Source organism: Oncorhynchus keta, chromosome 10 (genome assembly GCF_023373465.1).
Source record: "Oncorhynchus keta strain PuntledgeMale-10-30-2019 chromosome 10, Oket_V2, whole genome shotgun sequence".
NCBI classification, from domain to species: domain Eukaryota; kingdom Metazoa; phylum Chordata; class Actinopteri; order Salmoniformes; family Salmonidae; genus Oncorhynchus; species Oncorhynchus keta.
In genome coordinates this window covers 47,944,380-47,966,017 of record NC_068430.1, presented here as the reverse complement: position 1 = coordinate 47,966,017, position 21,638 = coordinate 47,944,380, and the positions used below count along the sequence as shown (strand labels likewise).

At 41.5% G+C, this 21,638-nt stretch overlaps 1 protein-coding gene across 1 annotated transcript in view; it reads right to left on the bottom strand.

Annotated features, from left to right (window-relative positions):
* LOC118388885 (CMP-N-acetylneuraminate-beta-galactosamide-alpha-2,3-sialyltransferase 2-like) overlaps positions 1–21,638 on the bottom strand; it is a 45,362-nt gene that overhangs the window by 9,582 nt on the left and 14,142 nt on the right. The window contains exon 2 of the mRNA XM_035778449.2: positions 5,139–6,050. Coding sequence (XP_035634342.1) covers positions 5,139–5,474 — 336 coding nt within the window. The 5' untranslated portion in view covers positions 5,475–6,050. The remainder of the gene's footprint in view (positions 1–5,138; positions 6,051–21,638) is intronic.

Here is a 21,638-nt window from a genome sequence, read left to right as displayed (position 1 = left end):
GTTGGCAATCGCAAATTCAACAATGAGCCGTTTGGAAGGAATCTGTCGCTAACTGAAAGCGTTACAAAGAAACCACTAACATTCGCCTGCTATTCAATGGAGTGGTTGTGTTCCCCCCACCCCAAGTTTCCACCATAAATTCAGAGAATGCCAGACTTTGATGACAAAATTTGCGCACAAAGGACCGCTGCGCCACCTTCACAAGGTGAGTCCAAAAATGTATTGTATGTTGCTCCATAAATTATGTAATATGCAAGGGAGAAATCTATTCTGTAGCTAAGAAAGTAATACTAAGTATATATTGTGTTGTAAACTGTTAGTAGCCCATGTGCCTCACCCTAATAATTTGGTCTATTTTCACCAACGCGGTATTGTAAACATCGTTCGTGGCCCGGTTTGTGCTTGTTTGGCTACGGCTTTGACAGTGCTACTGATAGTATTGGTGGTGCTTGGCGTGCAAGTGCAAATTCAGCATGCACAACATTCTATAATATAATTGTGTTATTTGATGTGTCAAATTAAAAGCGTATTTAAAGTGTCAAATAGTGTTATATGACATGTATCTTTTTTGACACGCAAAGACCCAAACGGCATTTAATGTACCTCACCCTGATAATTTGGTCTATTTTCACCTCTTAAATTTCACCTACTGTTCTAACTTGGTGGTGCACAAATTGCCTATAACCTGTTTAGAGAAATGTAATCATTGAATATTGTAAGAGCTTTCACTGTCTGTTTATATGTCCCATTTATTTATCCTACGGTTCTAACTTGTACAGGGAGTAAACTGTAAGAACGGCCCATGTTCTGAATTCTGTCGCTGTACATTTCAAAAGTGCTGAACAAATAGTTATTGACTATGTCCGTCGTCGCTTGCTCATTGTCTTAAATCGAAATGACGGATTTTTGATTAACGTCCCCTTATGCCATAGTTTGTACATCTCAATTGTCAGTAGAAACCACATTTGTTTAAGCAAGTCTGTCATTTCAGCTATGTTTTTTTTAAGGCATTAAATTAGGCTGAATTAACTGTTTCGATGCCAGACAAGGCTCAGATGAAAGCCAGGTGTAGCAGTGGTAAGCTGTTGAGACTGCTGTTGGGACAGTTTTATGTAGGTCCTACAGTTTGTGGGCACCATTTGTCACCGTTATCGTGCAATTAATGTATTGTTTAGTGTTTTGTAGTGGCTTTGCTGGCATACATCCCACATTTTTTGTTTGTTTGCACCACCAAGATTTACATGCTAAAATCGCCACTGGCACTTCAGCTCATGGACGGATGGCCTGACATTCTCCTGTAAATTATTTGATACAGAGCAGAATTCATGGTTCCTTCAACAAATACATGGTTCAGAATTCATGGTTCCTTCAACGATGGTCCTGAGGCAGCAAAGCATTCCCAAACCATCACACTACCACCACCAATTTCATCCACAGCGATGTGCGGGACTGATCAACAACTACAGGAAGTGTTTGGTTGCAGTCATTGCAGCTAAAGGTGGTACAACCAGTTGAGTGTAAAGGGGGCAATTATTTTTTCACACCGGATCTTGGGTGATGCATAACACTGTGTATTAAATAAATGTAATTAGTATTGTGTTATTTGTTCATTCGTGTTCCCATGATCTAATATCTAGAGGGTAGCAGCAGTGTCAGGGGGGGGAGACATAGCAAATAGTCTGGGTAGGTATTTGTTTAGGTGTTCAGGGGTTTCATGGCTTGGGGGTAGAAGCTGTTTTATACAAGCCTCTTGGACCTAGACTTGGCGCTCCGGTACAGCTTGTCATGCAGTAGCAGAGAGAACAGTCTATGACTAGGGTGGCTGGAGTCTTTGACAATTTTTAGGGCCTTCCTCTGACACCGCATAGTATAGAGGTCCTGGATGGCAGGAAGCTTGGCCCCAGTGATGTACTGGGCCGTACGCATTACCCTCTGTAGTGCCTTGCGGTCGGAGGCCGAGCAGTTGGCATACCAGGCAGTGATGCAATCAGTCAGGCTGCTCTCGATGGTGCAGCTGTAGAAACTTTTGAGGATCTGAGGACCCATGCCAAATCTTTTCAGTCTCATGAGGGGGAATAGGTTTTGTCATGCACTCTTCACGACTGTCTTGGTGTGCTGGGACCACGTTAGTTTGTTGGTGATGTGGACACCAAGGAACTTGAAGCACCATCAATGAGAATGGGGAGAATGAGAATCCTTTTCCTGTAGTCCACTATCCTATCCTTTGTCTTGATGGCGTTGAGGGAGAGGTTGTTGTCCTGGCACCACATGGTCCGGTCTCTGACCTCCTCCCTATAGGCTCTCATCGTTGTCGGTGATCATCTGCAAACTTAATGATGGTGTTGGAGTCGTGCCTGGCCGTGCAGTCATTAGTGAACAGGGAGTACAAGGAGGGGACTGAGCAGGCACCCCTGAGGGGCCCCTGTGTTGAGGATCAGCGTGGCGAATATGTTGTGACCTACCCTTACCACCTGGGGGCGGCCCGTCAGGAAGTCCAGGATTCAGTTGCAGAGGGCAGTGTTTACTCCCAGGGTCCTTAGCTTATTGATGCGCTTTGAGGGCACTATGGTGTTGAACGCTGAGCTGTAGTTAATGAATAGCATTCTCACACAGGTGTTCCTTTTGTCCAGGTGGGAAAGGGCAGTGTGGAGTGCAATAAAGATTGCATCATCTGTGGATCTGTTGGGGCTGTATGCAAATTGGACTGGGTCTTGTGTCTCTGGGATAATGGTGTTGATGTGAGCCATGTCCAGCCTTTCAAAGCACTTCATGGCTACAGATGTGAGTGCTACGGGTCGGTAGTGGTTTAGGAAGGTTACCTTAGTGTTCATGGGCACAGGCACTATGGTGGTCTGCTTAAAACATGTTGGTATTACAGACTCAAAGAGGGAGAGGTTGAAAATGTCAGTGAAGACACTTGCCAGTTGGTCAGCGCATGTCCTGGTAATCCATCTGGCCCTGCGGCCTTGTGAATGTTGAGCTGTTTACAGGTCTTACTCATATCGGCTGCAGAGAGCGTGATCATACAGTCTTCTAGAACAGCTGATGCTCTCATGCATGTTTCAGTGTAAATTGCCTCGAAGTGAGCATAGAAGTATTTCAGCTCGTCTAGTAGGCTTGTGTGACTGCGCCGCTCTCGGCTGTGCTTCCCACTCTTTGAAAGCGGCAGCTATTGCCTTTAGCTCGGTGTGGATGTTGCCTATAATCCATAGCTTCTGGTTGGGGTATGTACTGTGTCACTGTGGGGACGACGTCATCGATGCACTTATTGATGAAGCCAATGACAGATGTGGTGTACTCCTCAACGCCATCGGCGGAATCCTGGGAACATATTCCAATCTGTGCTAGCAAAACAGTCCTGTAGCTTAGCATCTGCTTTAACTGACCACTTTTTATTGATCTAGTCACAGGTGCTTCCTGTTTTAATTTTTGCTTGTACGCAGGAATCAGGAGGATAGAATTCTGGTCAGATTTGACAAATGGAGGACGAGGGTGAGCCTTGTATGCGTCTCTGTGTGTGGAGTAAAGGTGTCCCCCCTCTAGCTACACATTTAACATGCTGATAGAAATTTGGTAAAATGGATTTAAGTTTCCCTGCATTAAAGTTCCCGGCTACTAGGAGTGCCGCCTCTGGGTGAGCGTTTTCTTTTTTGCTTACTGGCGGAATACATCTCATTCTATGCTGTCTTAGTGCCATCCTCTGACTGTGGTGGTATGTAAACAGATACAAAGAATACAGATTAAAACTCTCTAGGTAGGTAGTGTGGTCTACATCTTATCTTGAGATACTCTACCTCAGGCGAGCAATAGCTCGAAACTTCCTTAGATATCGTGCACAAGCTGTTATTTACAAAAATACATAGTCCGCAACCCCTTGTCTCACCATCACTCATCCTGCCGGTGCGGTGTATAACCAGCCAGCTGTATGTTGATATTGTCGTCATTCAGCCACGTCTCCGTGAAGCACAAGATATTACAGTATTGATTGTCCCGTTGGTAGTTTAATCTTCCACGTAAGTCATCTATTTTATTGTCCAAGATTGCACGTTTACTAGCAGAATGGAATGAATTGGGGGTTTATTCGATCGCTTACGAATTCTCAGAAGGCAGCCCGCCCTCCGGACCCTTTTTCTCCACCTCCTCTTCCCGCAAATCATGGGGATGTGGGCCTGTTCCGGAGAAAGCAGTATATCGTTCACGTCGGCCTCGTCAGACTCGTTAAAGGAAAAAATGGATTCTGCCAGTCCGTGGAGAGTAATTGCAGTCCTGATGTCCAGAAATTATTTCCAGGCATAAGAGACAGTAGTGGCAACATTATGTACAAAATAGGTATTTTTTATTTATTTACAAACAACGCAAATAAACTAACAAAAAAACACACTCGGTTGGATACCGTCTTACCATTTTGTCATCACCAGACTGACTTTAGTTGCAGTATAACATTAGCTAGCTAGCTAAGATTGAGGGGAGACCTCCAGATTTTAGCTCGCTAACATTAGCATATCTTGCTATTTTTGATGAACTTTGCCAGCAAATGACAACATTGCCATCTGTCTAAATTAAATTTGACAACATGATGATGCTGGTAAAGTTGTTTCCTATGAAATATGTGCCTACTTTAGCAATGTCATCGTATTCCCAAGCCCCTATAATGTAATTTAGACTAAACAGTCATTAGCCCTGTTTAAAGTCATTAGCCCCTGTTCCACATTAGAGCATCAATATGGCTGCGGCGTCTTTAGAACGTTGATAACAAAGACAACGACACGACTGAGTGACCCATAAATAGTGATACAAATGTATTACATTGTACTGATGTACTAATATTAATGTACTGGACTCAAGATATACTCGAGATAAAGGGTCGTAATTTGGAGGCTGAGAAGCAATAGTCAGATCATCGATAAAGGAGACATTCAATATATCCTTATCTGCATTGTCATAGCTAAGCGATAATTTTAGGGAAAGTGGGAAAGTTTGTTTGGGAAAGTGACAGATTCATTCATATTTTTGCTTCATTTGTCATATAATTTTTTGCTGTATAATCCTACACCTTTAACAATTGGTTGACCGTTTTTGGCCACATACAGTATATAACCACACTATTTGGCCCCTCTCATCAATAATAAACGTCTTACCAGCCACCACTTCAAGGCCAGGGGGTCCATGTTGTTGTCTCCGTCTGTGAGAAAGGGCTGCTGCTGGGGGTCATAGTGCTGAGCGAACCACTCTGAGACCTCCATGTCTGCTATGCAGGACGGACACCCACATATCCTGTCCGGGCTGGGCACCGTGGCACTCGGTGGAGCCCATGTTCGGTTAACAGCGTGCCAATGCACAGTCCTGGAGGTAGCATGGGTCTCCATCAAAGTCAAAGACAGGATGTTGTTCTTCTGAATGGTGTGGGTGGCAATCATGACAAAGATGATCCCACCAAACAGAGCAAACAGGCACAACTTCCTCTTGGATAGCATGACTGGACTGTTTGAGCCAGTGCCCTGGGTAAAAGGCAACCTAGACAACCTAAAATTAAAGCAGGAAGCAGTGTTGATTTCTTGGCACCACTGCTCTGTGAGTATACTTTGTCAGTGGAGTCGAGGGTAAGAACCAGACACATTCAGCAAATATATCAGGAATCTCCCTGTTTTTACAGCCAAAGGGAAGGTACACTTCTTAAAATTACTGGCAAGTTATACATGTAACAAACATGCAGAATAATTAGTTGATACCAGAGTTTATAAAGGAAAGAGGGGGTTTGCTGGAGTGTGACCTTGGCCTAATGTGTCCTATTTGGCCATGCTGGTCTGCCACAGGAAGAGGAGAGTGAGTTTGAGTAAAAGACTTGACCGAATACTTTTGTCTGCCGCTTAAGAAGAGACACTGCCTTGCCCTGCTCAAGGCGATCGGCGAGGAAATTAAAAAGAGGAAGGTTAAAAATAGAGCCTTCGGTTTCCAAACACCCTGTCCAGACCAAAGGCGGCCCCTCATTGGTTCAACCTCTTGTTTCTCTCCAGAGCTCTGGTCTGCATGCGCTGCACAGCTTCCTGCTCCTAGAAGACAAACACATACAGATATCAGCATCTGAAAAAAAAAAGAAAGTAAAACCAAGATGCTTAGGAAATAAATAAAACGGGGAGAGAAATCAATTACTCCAACAATCACATATTGAACAGTCACCGCAGCCTTTGATTAAACTCCCCATCCATGCAGGGCTCAATACATAATCTTGAAAACATCAATCAAACTCATACTGTGTGGATGGCCATACTGTGTGAGCCTTCTGTTGTTAGAACCTTTCTCCTGTTGTGGCACAGAAAGATGAAGCCTCTTTCTTCACATTGAATTCTCAGAGCACAACACGATCATCTATGGAGAAGAAAGCCAGAACAACTTGCCTCTCCGCAAGCAGTAGAAACACAATGACTAAGCCGAAGTGTCCGCTCTGCACACACGTTCATGAATAAAGTCACACACTGGCTCTGCATTAATGCAACTCCTACAGATACACTGCCTGCATAAACTGTAGCTACAGCTGTCAGGAAACACAAATAGAAACCTTCTTGCCTTTGTTAAGAGACCATTAACCATTAAGCAAGGCTTTCAAATTGATGCTAGTCAAACATACCAACTCCCGTGGCTCCCTTCCAGTGGCTTTGAATCAATACTGAGCCCCTTTGGGGCCAGACTCAGTGGTACCAGGGATGCAGAATCACTTGCATTGCAATAAGCCAGCCTGCTGACTTCCCTCACTGGGCTGCTGCTGCCTCTGGAGTCAGACCAAGTTCTGAGCCTGCTCTGGAAGTTGACTTTGCCTGGGCAGCCTGTGCCAGAAGCCTCAGCAGCCTTCTCCAATACTCATAGACGTCTAGGTTGTTTCACAAGTTTGAACATCACATTATGGCAGTTTAGCACAGTACAGGACAGTAGTATTATTCAGTAGAGAAGAGTACAGTACGAAACAGTATAGTTAAATTCAGTGGAGTACAGTACATTAGAGTAAAGTAGGGTACAATACAGTACACTAATGTACATTTCCTTATTCTACTGTGTACTCTAATGTACTTTACTCTGCTGTGCTCGACTGTACTGTGCAAATCTAAACCAAATATAGACGTCCATGTTTGGGACAAATATAGGCCGATCTGGACCGGATGTCTGTGGACGTTGAAAATCAATGCCGGTGTGGACTGTACCAAAAATAAATGGCTGGTCCGGACCAAAAAAAGTTGCTGCCGTCGGTAAATGCTTAGTGGGTTAGGAATATCTAATTTCAAAACAGGCCATCATAAATTATAATTCGTCACGTTTTACCAGTGAAATGTGATCATTTGCAATCATTTGATCTCAATCAGTTGCATGGGAATATGCATTTAGATCTTAAATTACTGTTTCGTGAGTGAATAAATGCAGATTGTGTTACACTATAAGCCTTTCTTTTGAAAGCCTACTTTGTTTCAATCATCGCATATATCCCGCCTATTGGTGAGCACTGTTCAGTTTTGGCCGCATGAGAAAAACATTGACAGCTTCAGATAAGAAATGACTGAGGATTCTTTGGTGTAACATATTAGAGGCCTATGGTAGAGTATATGCTATTATATCAGGTTTTGTTAGGTAAAATACTAATTCATCATTGTGATCTTGCGAGACATTGATTCAACTTTAATCTAACTTTACTAAACAAGCACCATTGTGAGAAGTGATAATCTTCCACTTTTAATAATAATAATAATAATGTGATGAGTAGGACTATTAGGTGCAGGCAACAGATCTTGATGATGAGGGTTATTTTAAGCGATTTGAGCGCCCTTCGAATCGTGGTGCTGAAAGGACAGCACCATAACCAAGTGATCACATACAGTGGTTCCGCCTTTAAAAGTTGCGAGCTTATGCCGCGGGACTTAGAGGTACCCAGCGTCATGGCTTCATTGCGCCAGACCACAGCAGGGGGGAGTTAGAGCACTCATTATGCATTTGGGTCCCAAGGTTTTTATATAACCAATCATATTGAGTGGTTCCAATGACGAATTTGACGTTATGCCACCTGTCGCTGTTCACTTTCTTCAGCAAAGATATCTGACAAAAACATTACGGTGGAAGCAAATGTAAGTAATTATAAATTCATAACGAGTCAAGCAAAACATGTACAATTGAGAGGAATATGTTAGTGAGTGTAGAGAAACTATTGTGCATATTTTTTGGTCAAAAAGTTAAATTGTGAAAATTGCTATTTAGCAAGTATTTTTTCAGTCATATCCAATACCAGGTGTATCAAACTCCATTCTTTGAACTATGCTGTGTCTGTATGTATGTATTACAATTATACACTTAAACAGTGTTTACCACTACCACACATCAATGATTACACATTGTAACTACGCAATAGACTAGAACCGTGATTTAAGTAAAGGCTGATTTGTAATTCATATATACAGAAAAAAACAGTACACTACACTTCCTATGCATATCTAACTCCATCTGCATTAATCTGAGGAGGGTCTCCCAGCCACGTGGACGATTGAAAACAGGGCAGCAAACTTTTTTTGTCACCCCAGTGGTTTAGAGCATATTACTATGTGCCTGTGAATAACCAGACCTTCCAACAAACTTGCTGAAATGCTGGATTATTGACGTACAACCGAAGGTGCTACCATATCCTGTCAGCACGCCCATAAGCGAGCCACTCAGATGGAGAATGATGTATGGAAGAGGGCGAGGAACGAGATGGGAATAACAATCCAGGCTATTTGCTCTGAGACCGGCATAACAATGTAATGAAACAAGCAAGGAGCAGGTTTCGAACCCTCAACATTCTAGCCCAAAGACCGGCACGCAATCGACTGTGTCCAAATGTATTAATTGGGGTTGGGGCCGATTGTGGCTAAAAATACTATCAATTGTAATCTTTATCAATGTTTCTAGGATGGGCTATTAGCTGAACAATAGACTATTCAACCTTTACTAAAGAATTGTCTAATAGCCGAGCTAGGTGTGAAACCCCCTCCTCCCCAAGTTGCAACAAATCATTTGTACAGTTGAAGTCAGAAGTTTACATACATTTAGGTTGGAGTCATTAAAACTCGTTTTTCAACCACTCCACAAATGTCTTGTTAACAAACTATAGTTTTGGCAAGTCGGTTAGGACATCTACTTTGTGCATAACAAGACATTTTTTCAACAATTGTTTACAGACAGATTATTTCACTGTATCACAATTCCAGTGGGTCAGAAGATTACATACACAAAGTTGACTGTGCCTTTAAACAGCTTGGACAATTCCAGAAAATTATGTCATGGCTTTAGAAGCTTCTGCAGGCTAATTGACATCATTTGAGTCAATTGGAAATGTACCTGTGGATGTATTTCACGGCCTACCTTCAAACTCAGTGCCTCTTTGCTTGACATCATGGGAAAATCAAAAGAAATCAGAAGTCTTCAGAAGAAAAAATGGTAGACCTCCACAAGCCTGGTTCATCCTTGGGAGCAATTTCCAACTGCCTGAAGGTACCAGGTTCATCTGTACAAACAATAGTATGCAAGTATAAACACCATTGGACCATGCAGCCGTCATAGAGCTCAGGAAGAAGACACGTTCTGTCTCCTAGAGATGATGTACTAATGGTGCGAAAAGAGAAAATCAATCCCAGAACAGCAAAAGGACCTTGTGAAGATACTGGAGGAAACAGGTACAACAGTATCTATATCCACAGTAAAACGAGTCCTATATTGACACAGACTGAAAGGCCGCTCAGCAAGGAAGAAGCCACTGGTCCAAAACCACCATTAAAAAAAGGCAGACTACGGTTTGCAACTACACATGGGGACAAATATCATACTTTTTGGAGAAATGTCCTCTGGTCTGATGAAACAAAAATAGAACTGTTTGGCCATAATGACCATCGGTATGTTTGGAGTAAAAAGGGGGAGGCTTGCAATTTGAAGAACACCATCCAAACCATGAAGCACGGGGGGAGCATCATGTTGTGGGGTGCTTTGCTGCAGGAGGGACTAGTGAACTTCACAAAATAGATGGCTTCATGAGGAAGGAGAATTATGTGGATATATTGAAGCAACATCTCAAGACATTAGTCAGGAAGTTAAAGCATGGTCGCAAATGGGACTTCCAAATGGACAATGACCCCAAGCATACTTCCAAAGTTGTGGCAAAATGGCTGAAGGACAGCAACGTCAAGGTATTCCAATACATCACAAAGCCCTGGCCTCAATCCCATAGAAAATGTGTGGGCAGAACTGAAAAAGTGTGTGCGAGCAAGGAGGCCTACAAACCTGACTCAGTTACACCAGCTCTGTCTGGAGGAATGGGCCAACATTCACCCAAATTACTGTGGGAAGCTTGTGGAAGGATACCCAAAACGTGTGACCCAAGTTAAACAATTTAAAGGCAATGCTACCAAATACTAATTGAGTATACGTAAACTTCTGACCCACTGGGAATGTGATGAAATATATTTCACATTCTTAAAATAAAGTGGTGATCCTAATTTACCTAATTTACCTAAGGGAGCTTTTACTAGGATTAAATGTCAGGAATTGTGAAAAACTGAGTTTAAATGTATTTGGCTAAGGTGTATGTAAACTTCCGACTTCAAATGTATCTACCTTTCCACATCTACCGACACACGGTTAATGTTCTGGGGAGAAAAAAAATATATATATATATTTGGTCATGGCTCCCGAGTATCCACTCGGTCTAAGTCACTGCATCTCAATGCAAGAGGCATTACTACAGTCCCTGGTTCGAATACAGGCTGTATCACATCTGACCCTGATTGGGAGTGCCATAGGGCGGTGCACAATCGGCCCAGCGTCATCCGGTTTGGCCGAGATAGGCCGTGATTGTAAATAAGAAATTGTTCTTACCTGACTTGCCTAGTTAAATAAAGGTTCAATTTAAAAACAACTGATGGAAATGCAGCGCAATCATTAGGAGGCGAACAGTGGCTGGTGCTGAAAATGTAGCTAACTTGTTATGCAAGTGTTGCACACCAACAGATGGAGAAAACCTACACCAGTCGAGCAATTAGTTTCAACAATAATCTTCATTTTAATTTGACTTTACATACAAGGCTCTTCGGAGCCTAGACCAATATAAAATAACTTAACTGGCTGAGGTAGCCTAATAGAAGTATGATTTTTTTTTATTAGGCCTACTTACAATTGCAACTTGTCAAACATTTTGCATACTACATAAAACAATAATTTAAAGAAAAAAAGTCTGCACGTTCGAACTAAAACAATGTAACTAATAATGAAAAGTGCACATTGGTAAATCCCAAACTCTAAAAGTAATTGGAAAGGTAGATACAAATTATTTGTGACATTGTAGTTACAAGAAAGAATGTAAACAAGATGCTGTGTTTTTATTTACAGTAGCGATGGACAACTGGAGGAATTTTGAAAACAGGATTACAAACACTTCTTTTTCACATGTGTAGCCCATCATGCAAATGTTTCCTATTAGCAGGACAATAGACTTTTTATAGCCCGGCTACAGTAGTGAAAATCCCTTAACTTGCAATGTATTCAATGCGCAAGAACTCTAAAGTGTTACATTTCTAACTCAAAACAGCAGTACAGTATTTCTTAATCAACATCTTTATACTTTTGTTAATAAAATAACGACAAAAAAAGACATTCAAATGCGGATGTTTATTTAAACTACATTTTAGTCGCACTTCCACATGTAAAACCTTGCTGAGATGAGCAGCATTTGTGGAGAGTCAGGCGGCATTGGCGGAGAGCCAGGTGGAGAATGACACATTGAAATGGGCGAGGAATGAGATGCTCACAATCCATGCCAGGCCCCCCTGTGAGCTCTGGAACTTCACCTCCGACAGGCAGAGTCAACATCGGGTTCGTCAGGTCGTCGGTTCACCCTGACATTTCCATTCCTCTTCTGACAACAGACCAACTGCTCACCAGGCACAGCAAGGGCCGCCCGGACCATTATGCTGTTCTGCCATTCCAAGGACGTGTAACCAAAGAGATAACACGAATGGGCACACAATACAAACTTGGATGGATCCTGAGGCAAATGTGGCTTACCAGTGAACCTCCATATGTTCATCATTAATATTGTGTCTCAGAAGTTTCTGTCCATGACTGATGCAACCCGAAAAAGCATTAAAGACAGAGTTAATGAGTGCTTGAGGTCACTGAGAAAGTCTGGACATGGCCTGCTCTCCCTTATGTAAGGAATTAGGCACTTTCCCATGTTTACTGCAGTATGTACTGTAAGCTATGTTTACTTGTCTGACTGCAAAGTAGCCTAAAACTAATGCAGGTGGCTTATATCTTCAAATTCCTTTCAATGCTTTATTATTTAAATGTAAAAGCATATACTGTACAGTATTTCTTCAGCATCTATGCTTTCATTAATAAAGTACAAATACTAATTCAAAATGCTGATGTTTATTTAGTTATGGATTCATAACAAATAACTATGGGAATAAATATCACTGAATGACAGAAATATTGGAAACAAATTGTTGCTTATTGGAAAATACTCTTTCAAACACATGGTCACATTGTACAGTGCCATTATGGTTATTAGCAGAGCTATATTTTGGCCTTTATAAATATTATTTTTGGCCTTTATTCAGATTACAATCACTCACTGTTTTTTAAAACTAAATAACCTCCAAAATATCGTTATATATAGCCTTCCAGCTGATTACGTCCATTTCAGCACCGTTTCGCGCTGCTCTGAGACAAGCATGGAGAAATGAAAAATGTTCAATCATTATTATTCCTTGATATTATTAAATTGTGTGGGATAGGGGGCAGCATTTTCACTTTTGGATGAATAGCGTGCCCAGAGTGAACTGCCTCCTACTCAGTCCCAGATGCTAATATATGCATATTATTATTAGTATTAGAGGTCGACCAATTCATCGGAATGGCCGATTAATTAGGGCCGATGTCAAGTCTTCATAACATTTTTTTTTTATACCTTTATTTAACTAGGCAAGTCAGTTAAGAACACATTCTTATTCTCAATGACGGCCTAGGAACGGTGGGTTAACTGCCTTGTTCAGGGGCAGAACGACAGATGTTCACCTTGTCAGCTCAGGGGATCCAATCTTGCAACCTTACTGTTAACTAGTCCAACGCTATAACCACCTGCCTCTCGTTGAATGCAGTAGAAGCCAAGGTAAGTTGCTAGCCAGCATTAAACTTATCTTATAAAAAACAATCAATCATAATCACTAGTTATAACTACACATGGCTGATGATATTACTAGTTTATCTAGCGTGTCCTGCGTTGCATATAATCGATGCAACGCTGGGGGATGATTTAACAAAAGCGCTTTTGCGGAAAAAAACAATCGTTGGACGACTTTACCTAACCATAAACACCAATGCCTTTCTTAAAATCAATACACAGAAGTATGTATTTTTAAACCTGCATATTTAGCTAAAAGAAATCCAGGTTAGCAGGCAATATTAACCAGTTGAAATTGTGTCACTTCTCTTGCGTTCATTGCACGCAGAGTCAGGGTATATGCAACAGTTTGGGCCCCTTGGCTCATTGCGGCAGGGTAGCCTAGTGGTTAGAGGGTTGGACTAGTGACCGGAAGGTTGCAAGTTCAAATCCCCGAGCTGACAAGGTACAAATCTGTTGTTCTACCCCTGAACAGGCAGTTATTGAAAATAAGAATTTGTTCTTAATTGACTAAATAAAAGTAAAAAATGGTGAACTCATTTGCTAGAACATTATGTAATTATGACATAACATTGAAGGTTGTGCAATGTAACAAGAATATTTAGACTTAGGGATGCCACCTGTTAGATAAAATGCAGAAGGGTTCCATATTTCACTGAAATAATAAACGTTTTGTTTTCGAAATTATAGTTTCCGGATTCGACCATATTAATGACCTAAGGCTCGTATTTCTGTGTGTTGTTATAATTAAGTCTATGATTTGATAGAGCAGTCTGACTGAGTGATGGTAGGCAGCAGCAGGCTCATAAGCAATTTCGTGCGTTTTGCCAGCAGCTCTTCGCAAGCACAGCGCTGTATATGACTTCAAGCCTATCAGCCTAATGGCTGGTGTAACCGATGTGAAATGGCTAGCTAGTTAGCGGGGTGCGCACTAATAGCGTTTCAAACATCACTCGCTCTGAGACTTGGAGTAGTTATTCCCCTTGCTCTGCAAGGGCCGTGGCTTTTGTGGAGGCTGTTGTCGATGTGTACCTGGTTCGAGCCCAGGTAGGGGCGAGGAGAGGAACGGAAGCTATACTGTTACACTGGCAATACTATAGTGCCTAAAAGAACATCCAATAGTCAAAGGTATATGAAATACAAATTGTAGAGAGAAATAGTCCTATAAATACTATATTAACTACAACCTAAAACCTCTTACCTTGGAATATTGAAGTCTCATGTTAAAAGGAACCACCAGCTTTCATATGTTTTCATGTTCTGAGCAAGGAACTCAAACGCTAGCTTTTTTACATGGCACATATTGCACGTTTACTTCTCCAACATTTTGTTTTTGCATTATTTAAACCAAATTGAACACGTTTCATTATTTATTTGAGGCTAAATAGATTTTTATTGATGTATTATATTAAGTTAAAATAAGTGTTGATGAAAATACAACTATTATACATGGAACCTTCCCATGTTTACAGTATGCACAGTAGCCTAATAAACAAATGCAGGTGGCTTATATCTTATATCTCCTTATATCTTAAAAGCATATACTGTACAGTACTGTATTTCTTCATCAGCATCTTTATGCTTTCTTAATAAAATAATGATACAAATACTCTTTCAAAATGCAGATGTTGATTTAGTTATGGATCCATAACAAATTACTATGGGAATAAATATCACTGATTTACAGAAATATTGTCTAATGGAGGCAAACAATTTAGAATCCTCCAATCCTCTTATGCTGGAGCCCACTTCTGACCGTCACATTGTACAGCGCCATATTTTCCATTCCATCCTAACGGAAATCCTGAGGGTTTTGTATATCGTTTTTCTAAAATTAGAAACACCATAATATTAATCTAATTAATTTAGCCACATTTCTTAAGAATTAATCCCATATACTATGTTATCACAAAAAAGGTTTTAAATTCTCTGGTAATGCCAATATGGAAGACTTTCAAATGCTTCTCAAAGATGCCCTCTGGTGGTCAAACTAGCACTAACTTGCATTAACAGAAAAAATGGCTGACAAATAACGTGCAACAGAAGTACGACGCAACTTTTAAAGGAGGAAACACTATCGTTCTGGGTTCCACTGCACAAGAGGGGGTCCATAGACCTTCATGAACATCAAGGCAGACACAGTGAATTTGTATCCTAGATCGCATTGGTGTGATAAAGTTCATGCGGTGGATGTTTGTCTGCATACGCAATAGGAGGTGTTATGTTTCTGTAAGCTAAGTACTCGGACAATTGGGCGAGTTCAAGTGTGTCGTACATGAGTCCCAAGTCCAAAACAAACTGTTTTGAGGACAGCCGTTTTAGCAGCCCCTGGGAGTTCCGTCTGTGGCAGTTCTTGCTACGTCGGATTTGGACCGCTCAAAGTCAACGGGCCTCTGCACATGCCTACATCATTCATGGCACCAACAGAGAGAGAGAAGACAAGTAGTAAAAGGTGGTTTCTTCCCTACCTATAGGGGTGGCAGCGTAGCTTTGTGGTTAGAGCGTTGGACTAGTAACTGAAAGGTTGTGAGTTCAAACCCCCGAGCTGACAAGGTACAAATCTGTCGTTCTGCCCCTGAACAAGCAGTTAACCCACTGTTCCCAGGCCGTCATTGAAAATAAGAATATGTTCTTAACTGACTTGCTGGGTTAAATAAAGGTAAAATTAAAAATTAAGTATTTACTTTGTTTCTCACTACTGTTTTTATGACATTTTTGTGGTAATTAAATCAAATTTAAGATGTATAAGAATACATTTTCCAGAAATATTTTACCAGCTCTGTGTATTCCCTAATTGAACAAATTGAGGGAGCGCTGCTCCCCCACACTACTGATGCACTACATCCCTGCTCCCCACCTAGCCTCTGGCTGCCAGGCTAAAGTGGGTTTGCAGGGATAATTCGCAGAGATCAGCTGATCCTCAGCTGATGCAGTGGAAGAGTTCTGTTAGATGAGATCATATCGGTTTATGTCTGTCCTCTCTGGTCCTGCTGGAGACCAAACTCCTGGAGATCTTATCCTCAGAAGAGCGCAGCAAAAGTAACCCAGTCAGCAAACCAGCAGGCCCACACACTTCACAGGGGGTTGGTGGCACCTTAATTGGGGAGAATGGGCTAGTGGTAATGACTGGAGTGGAATTGTAACAAATACATCAAACAAATGGTTTTCAGGTGTTTGATGCCATTCCATTTGCTCCATTCCGGACATTATTATGAGCCTTTCTCCCTTCAGCAGCCTCCTGTACTTCACATTCATTATGCAATCAAATGAAGGCAGGAAACCCTGAATTACAGGGCCAGGGCAAGAGAAAACACCCACATGGGGATACACAGGGCATCACAGCAGTCTGCTATCTATGTGCCCAGGAATATACACTTATGCTTAAAAGCAGTAGCTACTACAAGATTATAGGATATAAAAAAATACTGTATACAATTCTGATTATCTGGAAAATGTGTGAAATGCTTGATAATGTATTCAAATAATGACTGGCTTTCATAAAGCTGCCCACTCAAGAAAAAGCTTCGAACTGTAACCCGTGCCTGCAACCTGATTCAGGTTGATCAGTCAACCTACCAGGGTAACCTGATCAGTCAAACTACCAGGGTAATTACAAACTGCACAGGAATGAAATCATCAACCTATATTGATCACATTTTCAGTAATGCTGCAGCAATTTGCTTTAAATCAGTATCCAAATCCATCAGATGTAGTGATCACAATTTGGTAGCCATATCTAGGAAAACCAAAGTTCCAAAGGATGGGTCACAGTAGGACTGTTGTTGATATAAAGAATATTTGTTGGTCTGTGGTGTGTAATGACCAACCAGATGCTGCACTTGACACATTTATGAAAATGATTCCAGTTACTAATAAGCATGCACCCATTAAGAAAAATTCCTGATCAATCCCCATGGATTGCCTCATCACCATGAAAGGGATGAGGCAAAAGGAATGGCAAATAAGTCTGTCTGTACAACCGATTGGCAAACGTACTGCAAATTGAGAAATCATTTGACTAAACTGAATAAAAAGAAGAAGAAACTATACTATGAAACAAAGATACATTCTATAAAGATTGACAGTAAAAAGCTTTGGAGCACCTTAAATGACATTTTGGGCAAAAAGACAAACTCAGCTCCAGCATTCATTGAATCAGATGGCTCATTCATCCCAAAACCCACTGATATTACCAATTACTTTAATGATTTTGTCATTGGCAAGATTAGCAAATTTAGGCATGACATGCCAGCAACAAACGCTGACTCTACACATCCAAGTATAACTGATCAAATTATGAAAGACAAGGACTGTAAATTTTGAATTCCGTAAAGTGAGTGTGGAAGAGGTGAAAAATGTGTCTATGAACAATTACAAGCCACTCTTATTTGCCATATCTTCAATATAAGCCTACTAGAATGTGTGTGCCCTCAGGCATAGAGGGAAGCAGAAGTTATTCTGCTACCCAATAATAGTAAAGGCCCATTTACTTGCTCAAAAAGCCAACAAATCAGCCTGTTACCAACCCTTACTAAACTTTTAGACCAGATACAATGCAATTTTACTTAAACAAATTGATAACAGACTTTCAGCATGCTTATAGGGAAGGACATTCAACAAGCACGGATGGCACTTACACAAATGACTGATGATTGGCTGAGAGAGAAATGTTTTGTTAGAGTTCAGTGAGGTTTTTGACATTATCAATCATAGTCTGCTGATGGAAAAACGTATGTGTTATGGCTTTACACCCCCTGCTATATTATGGATAAAGAGTTACCTGTAACAGAACACAGAGGGTGTTCTTTAATGGAAGCCTCTCCGAGATAATCCAGGTAGAATCAGGAATTCCCCAGGGCAGCAGTCTAGTCCCCTTACATTTGAATCTTTACCAAATTTACCAATTTGTGTAAAGCCATTATGTCTATGTATGCGGTTGACTCAACACTATACACGTCAGCTACTACAGCGAGTGAAATGACTGCAACACTAAACAAAGAACTGCAGTTAGTTTCACAATGGGTGGCAAGGAATAAGTTGGTCCTAAATATTTCAGAAACTAAAAGCATTGTATTTGGAACAAATCATTCACTAAACCCTAAACCTCAACTAAATCTTGTAATAAATCATGTGTAAATTGAGCAAGTTTGAGGTGACTAAACTGCTTGGAGTAACCCTGGATTGTAAAACTGTCATGGTCAAAACATATTGATACAACAGTAGCTAAGATGGGGAGAAGACTATCAATAATAAAGCGCTGGTCTACCTTCTTAACAACACTATCAACAAGGCAGGTCCTACAGGCTCGAGCTTTGTCGCACCTGGACTACTGTTCAGTCTTGTGGTCAGTTGCCACAAAGAGGGACTTAGGAAAATTGCAATTGGCTCAGAACAGGGCAGCACGACTGGCCCTTGGATGTACACAGAGAGCAAACATTAATAATATGCATGTCAACCTCTCCTGGCTAAAAGTAAACTGTCAAAACATGGTAAAAACATGTTGATACAACAGTAGCTAAGATGTAGAGAAGTTTGTCTGTAATTTAACAACACTATCAACAAGGCAGGTCCTACAGGCCCTCGTTTCTGCCTTCTTAACAACACTATCAACAAGGCAGGTCCTACAGGCCCTAGTTTCTACCTTCTTAACAACACTATCAACAAGGCAGGTCCTACAGGCCCTAGTTTCTACCTTCTTAACAACACTATCAACAAGGCAGGTCCTAGAGGCCCTAGTTTTGTCGCACCTGGACTACTAAGATTGTATAACTGCCTTAATTTTGCTGGACCCCAGGACGTTTACAATTGGCTCAGAACAGGGCACCCCGGCTGGCCCTTAAATGTACACGGAGAGCTAACATTGATAAAATTATAAAAGAGACTGACTTCATCACTACTTGTTTTTGTAAGAAGCGTTGACTTGCTGAATGCACCACAGTGTCTGTTTAAACTACTAACACAGCTCGGACACACATGCATACTCCACAAGACATGGGTTGGCGCCCCCCCCTTGGGTTGTGCCGTGGCGGAGATCTTTGTGGGCTATACTCAGCCTTGTCTCAGGATGGTAAGTTGGTGGTTGAAGATACCCTCTAGTGGTGTGGGGGCTGTGCTTTGGCAAAGTGGGTGGGGTTATATCCTTCCTGTTTGGCCCTGTCCGGAGGGTTCAACGGATGGGGTCACAGTGTCTCCTGACCCCCCCTGTCTCAGCCTCCAGTATTCATGCTGCAGTAGTTTATGTGTCGGGGGGCTAGGGTCAGTTTGTTATATCTGGAGTACTTCTCCTGTCCTATCCGGTGTCCTGTGTGAATTTAAATATGCTCTCTCTAATTCTCTCTCTCTCTCTGAGGACCTGAGCCCTAGGACCATGCCTCAGGACTACCTGACATGATGACTCCTTGCTGTCCCCAGTCCACCTCCAGTTTCAACTGTTCTGCCTGTGATTATTATTATTTGACCATGCTGGTTATTTATGAACATTTGAACATCTTGGCCATGTTCTGTTATAATCTCCACCCGGCACATCCAGAGGTGGACTGCCCCCCCCACATAGCCTGGTTCCTCTCTAGGTTTCTTCCTAGGTTTTGGCCTTTCTAGGGAGTTTTAGCCACCGTGCTTCTACACCTGCATTGCTTGCTGTTTGGGGTTTTAGGCTGGGTTTCTGTACAGCACTTTGAGATATCAGCTGATGTACGAAGGGCTATATAAATTATATTATTTTATTTGGTGCCACCAAAGGTCTTTTCACAATCCCCAAGTCAAGAACAGACTATGGGAGGCGCACAGTACTACATAGAGCCATGTCTACATGGAACTCTATTCCACATAAGGTAACTGATGCAAGCAGTAGAATCATATTTATAAAACATACACCTTATGGAACAGCGGGACTGAAGAGAAAAACACACACAGGCACAGACACACATACACATGATAAGACACGCACTCTACACATACTTACACCTGGATTTTGTCTTGTAGATATGTGGTACTAGAGTAGTGGCCTGAGGGAACACACTTAATGTGTTGTGAAAAGTGTAATGACATTTAATGACATGTAATGTTTTAAATTGTATACAGCATAACTACCTTAATGTTTGCTGGACCCCAGGAAGAGTAGCTGCTGCCTTGGCGGGAGGCTACATTAGGTTGTAATACATATACACTGCATTCGGAAAGTACCTGGACTACTCACACCTTCACTTCTTCCCCATTTTGTTGCGTTACAGCCTCATTCTAAAATGTATTAAATACATTTTTCCCTCATCAATCTACACACAATGACACGGTGAAAACAGTTTTTAGAAATGTTTGCTAATTTCTGAAATATAAAATATCTTGGGAATATATATCTTATTTACATAAGTATTCAAACCCTTTGCTATGAGACTCTTAATTGAGCCAGGTGAATTCTGTTTCCATTGATCATCCTTGAGATGTTTCTACAACTTGGAGTCCACCGGTAGTAAATTCAATTGATTGGACATGATTTGCATAGGCACACACTGGTCTATATAAGGTCCCACAGTTGACAGTGCATGTCAGAGCAAAAACCAAGCCATGAGGTCAAAGGAATTGTCCGTAGGAGCAGATCTGGGGAAGGGTAAAATGTCTGCAGCATTGAAGGTCCCCAAGAACACAGTTGCCTCCATCATTCTTAAATGGAAGAAGTATGGAACCACCAAGACTCTTCATAGAGCTGGCTGCCCGGCCAAACTAAGCCATTGGGGGAGAGCTCAAGAGTTCCTATGTGGAGATGGGAAAACAACCATCTCTGCAACACTCCACCAATCAAGTCTTTATGGTAGAGTGGTCAGACGGAAGCCATTCCTCAGTAAAAGGCACATGACAGCCAGCTTGGAGTTTGTCAAAAGGCACCTAAAGGACTCAGGACATCAGACTGGGGCAAAGGTTCACCTTCTAACAGGACAACTACCTTAAGCACACAGCCAAGACAACACATGAATGGCTTCGGGACAATTGTCTGAATGCCCTTGAGTGGCCCAGCCCGGACTTGAACCCGAACATCTCTGTAGAGACCTGAAAATAGCTGTGTAGTGACGCTCCCCATCCACACTGAGAGCATCTGCAGAAGAGAATGGGAGAAACTCCTCAAATACAGGTGTGCCAAGCTTGTAGCGTCATACCCAAGAAGACTTGAGGCTGTAATCGCTGCCAAATGTGCTTCAACAAAGTACTGAGTAAAGGATCTGAATACTTATGTAAATGTGACATTTCAGGTCAGTATTGAAATACATGTGGGGGAAAAAAATCTAAAAACCTGTTTTTACTTTGTCATTATGGGGTGTTGTGTGAAGCTTGACGAGGGGGAAAAACTATTTAAATCATTTTAGAATAAGGCTGTAACATGACAAAATTTGGAAAAAGTGAAGGGGTCTGAATACTTTCAAAATGCACTGTATGTGTATTATTTTTATTAATACAAATAGAA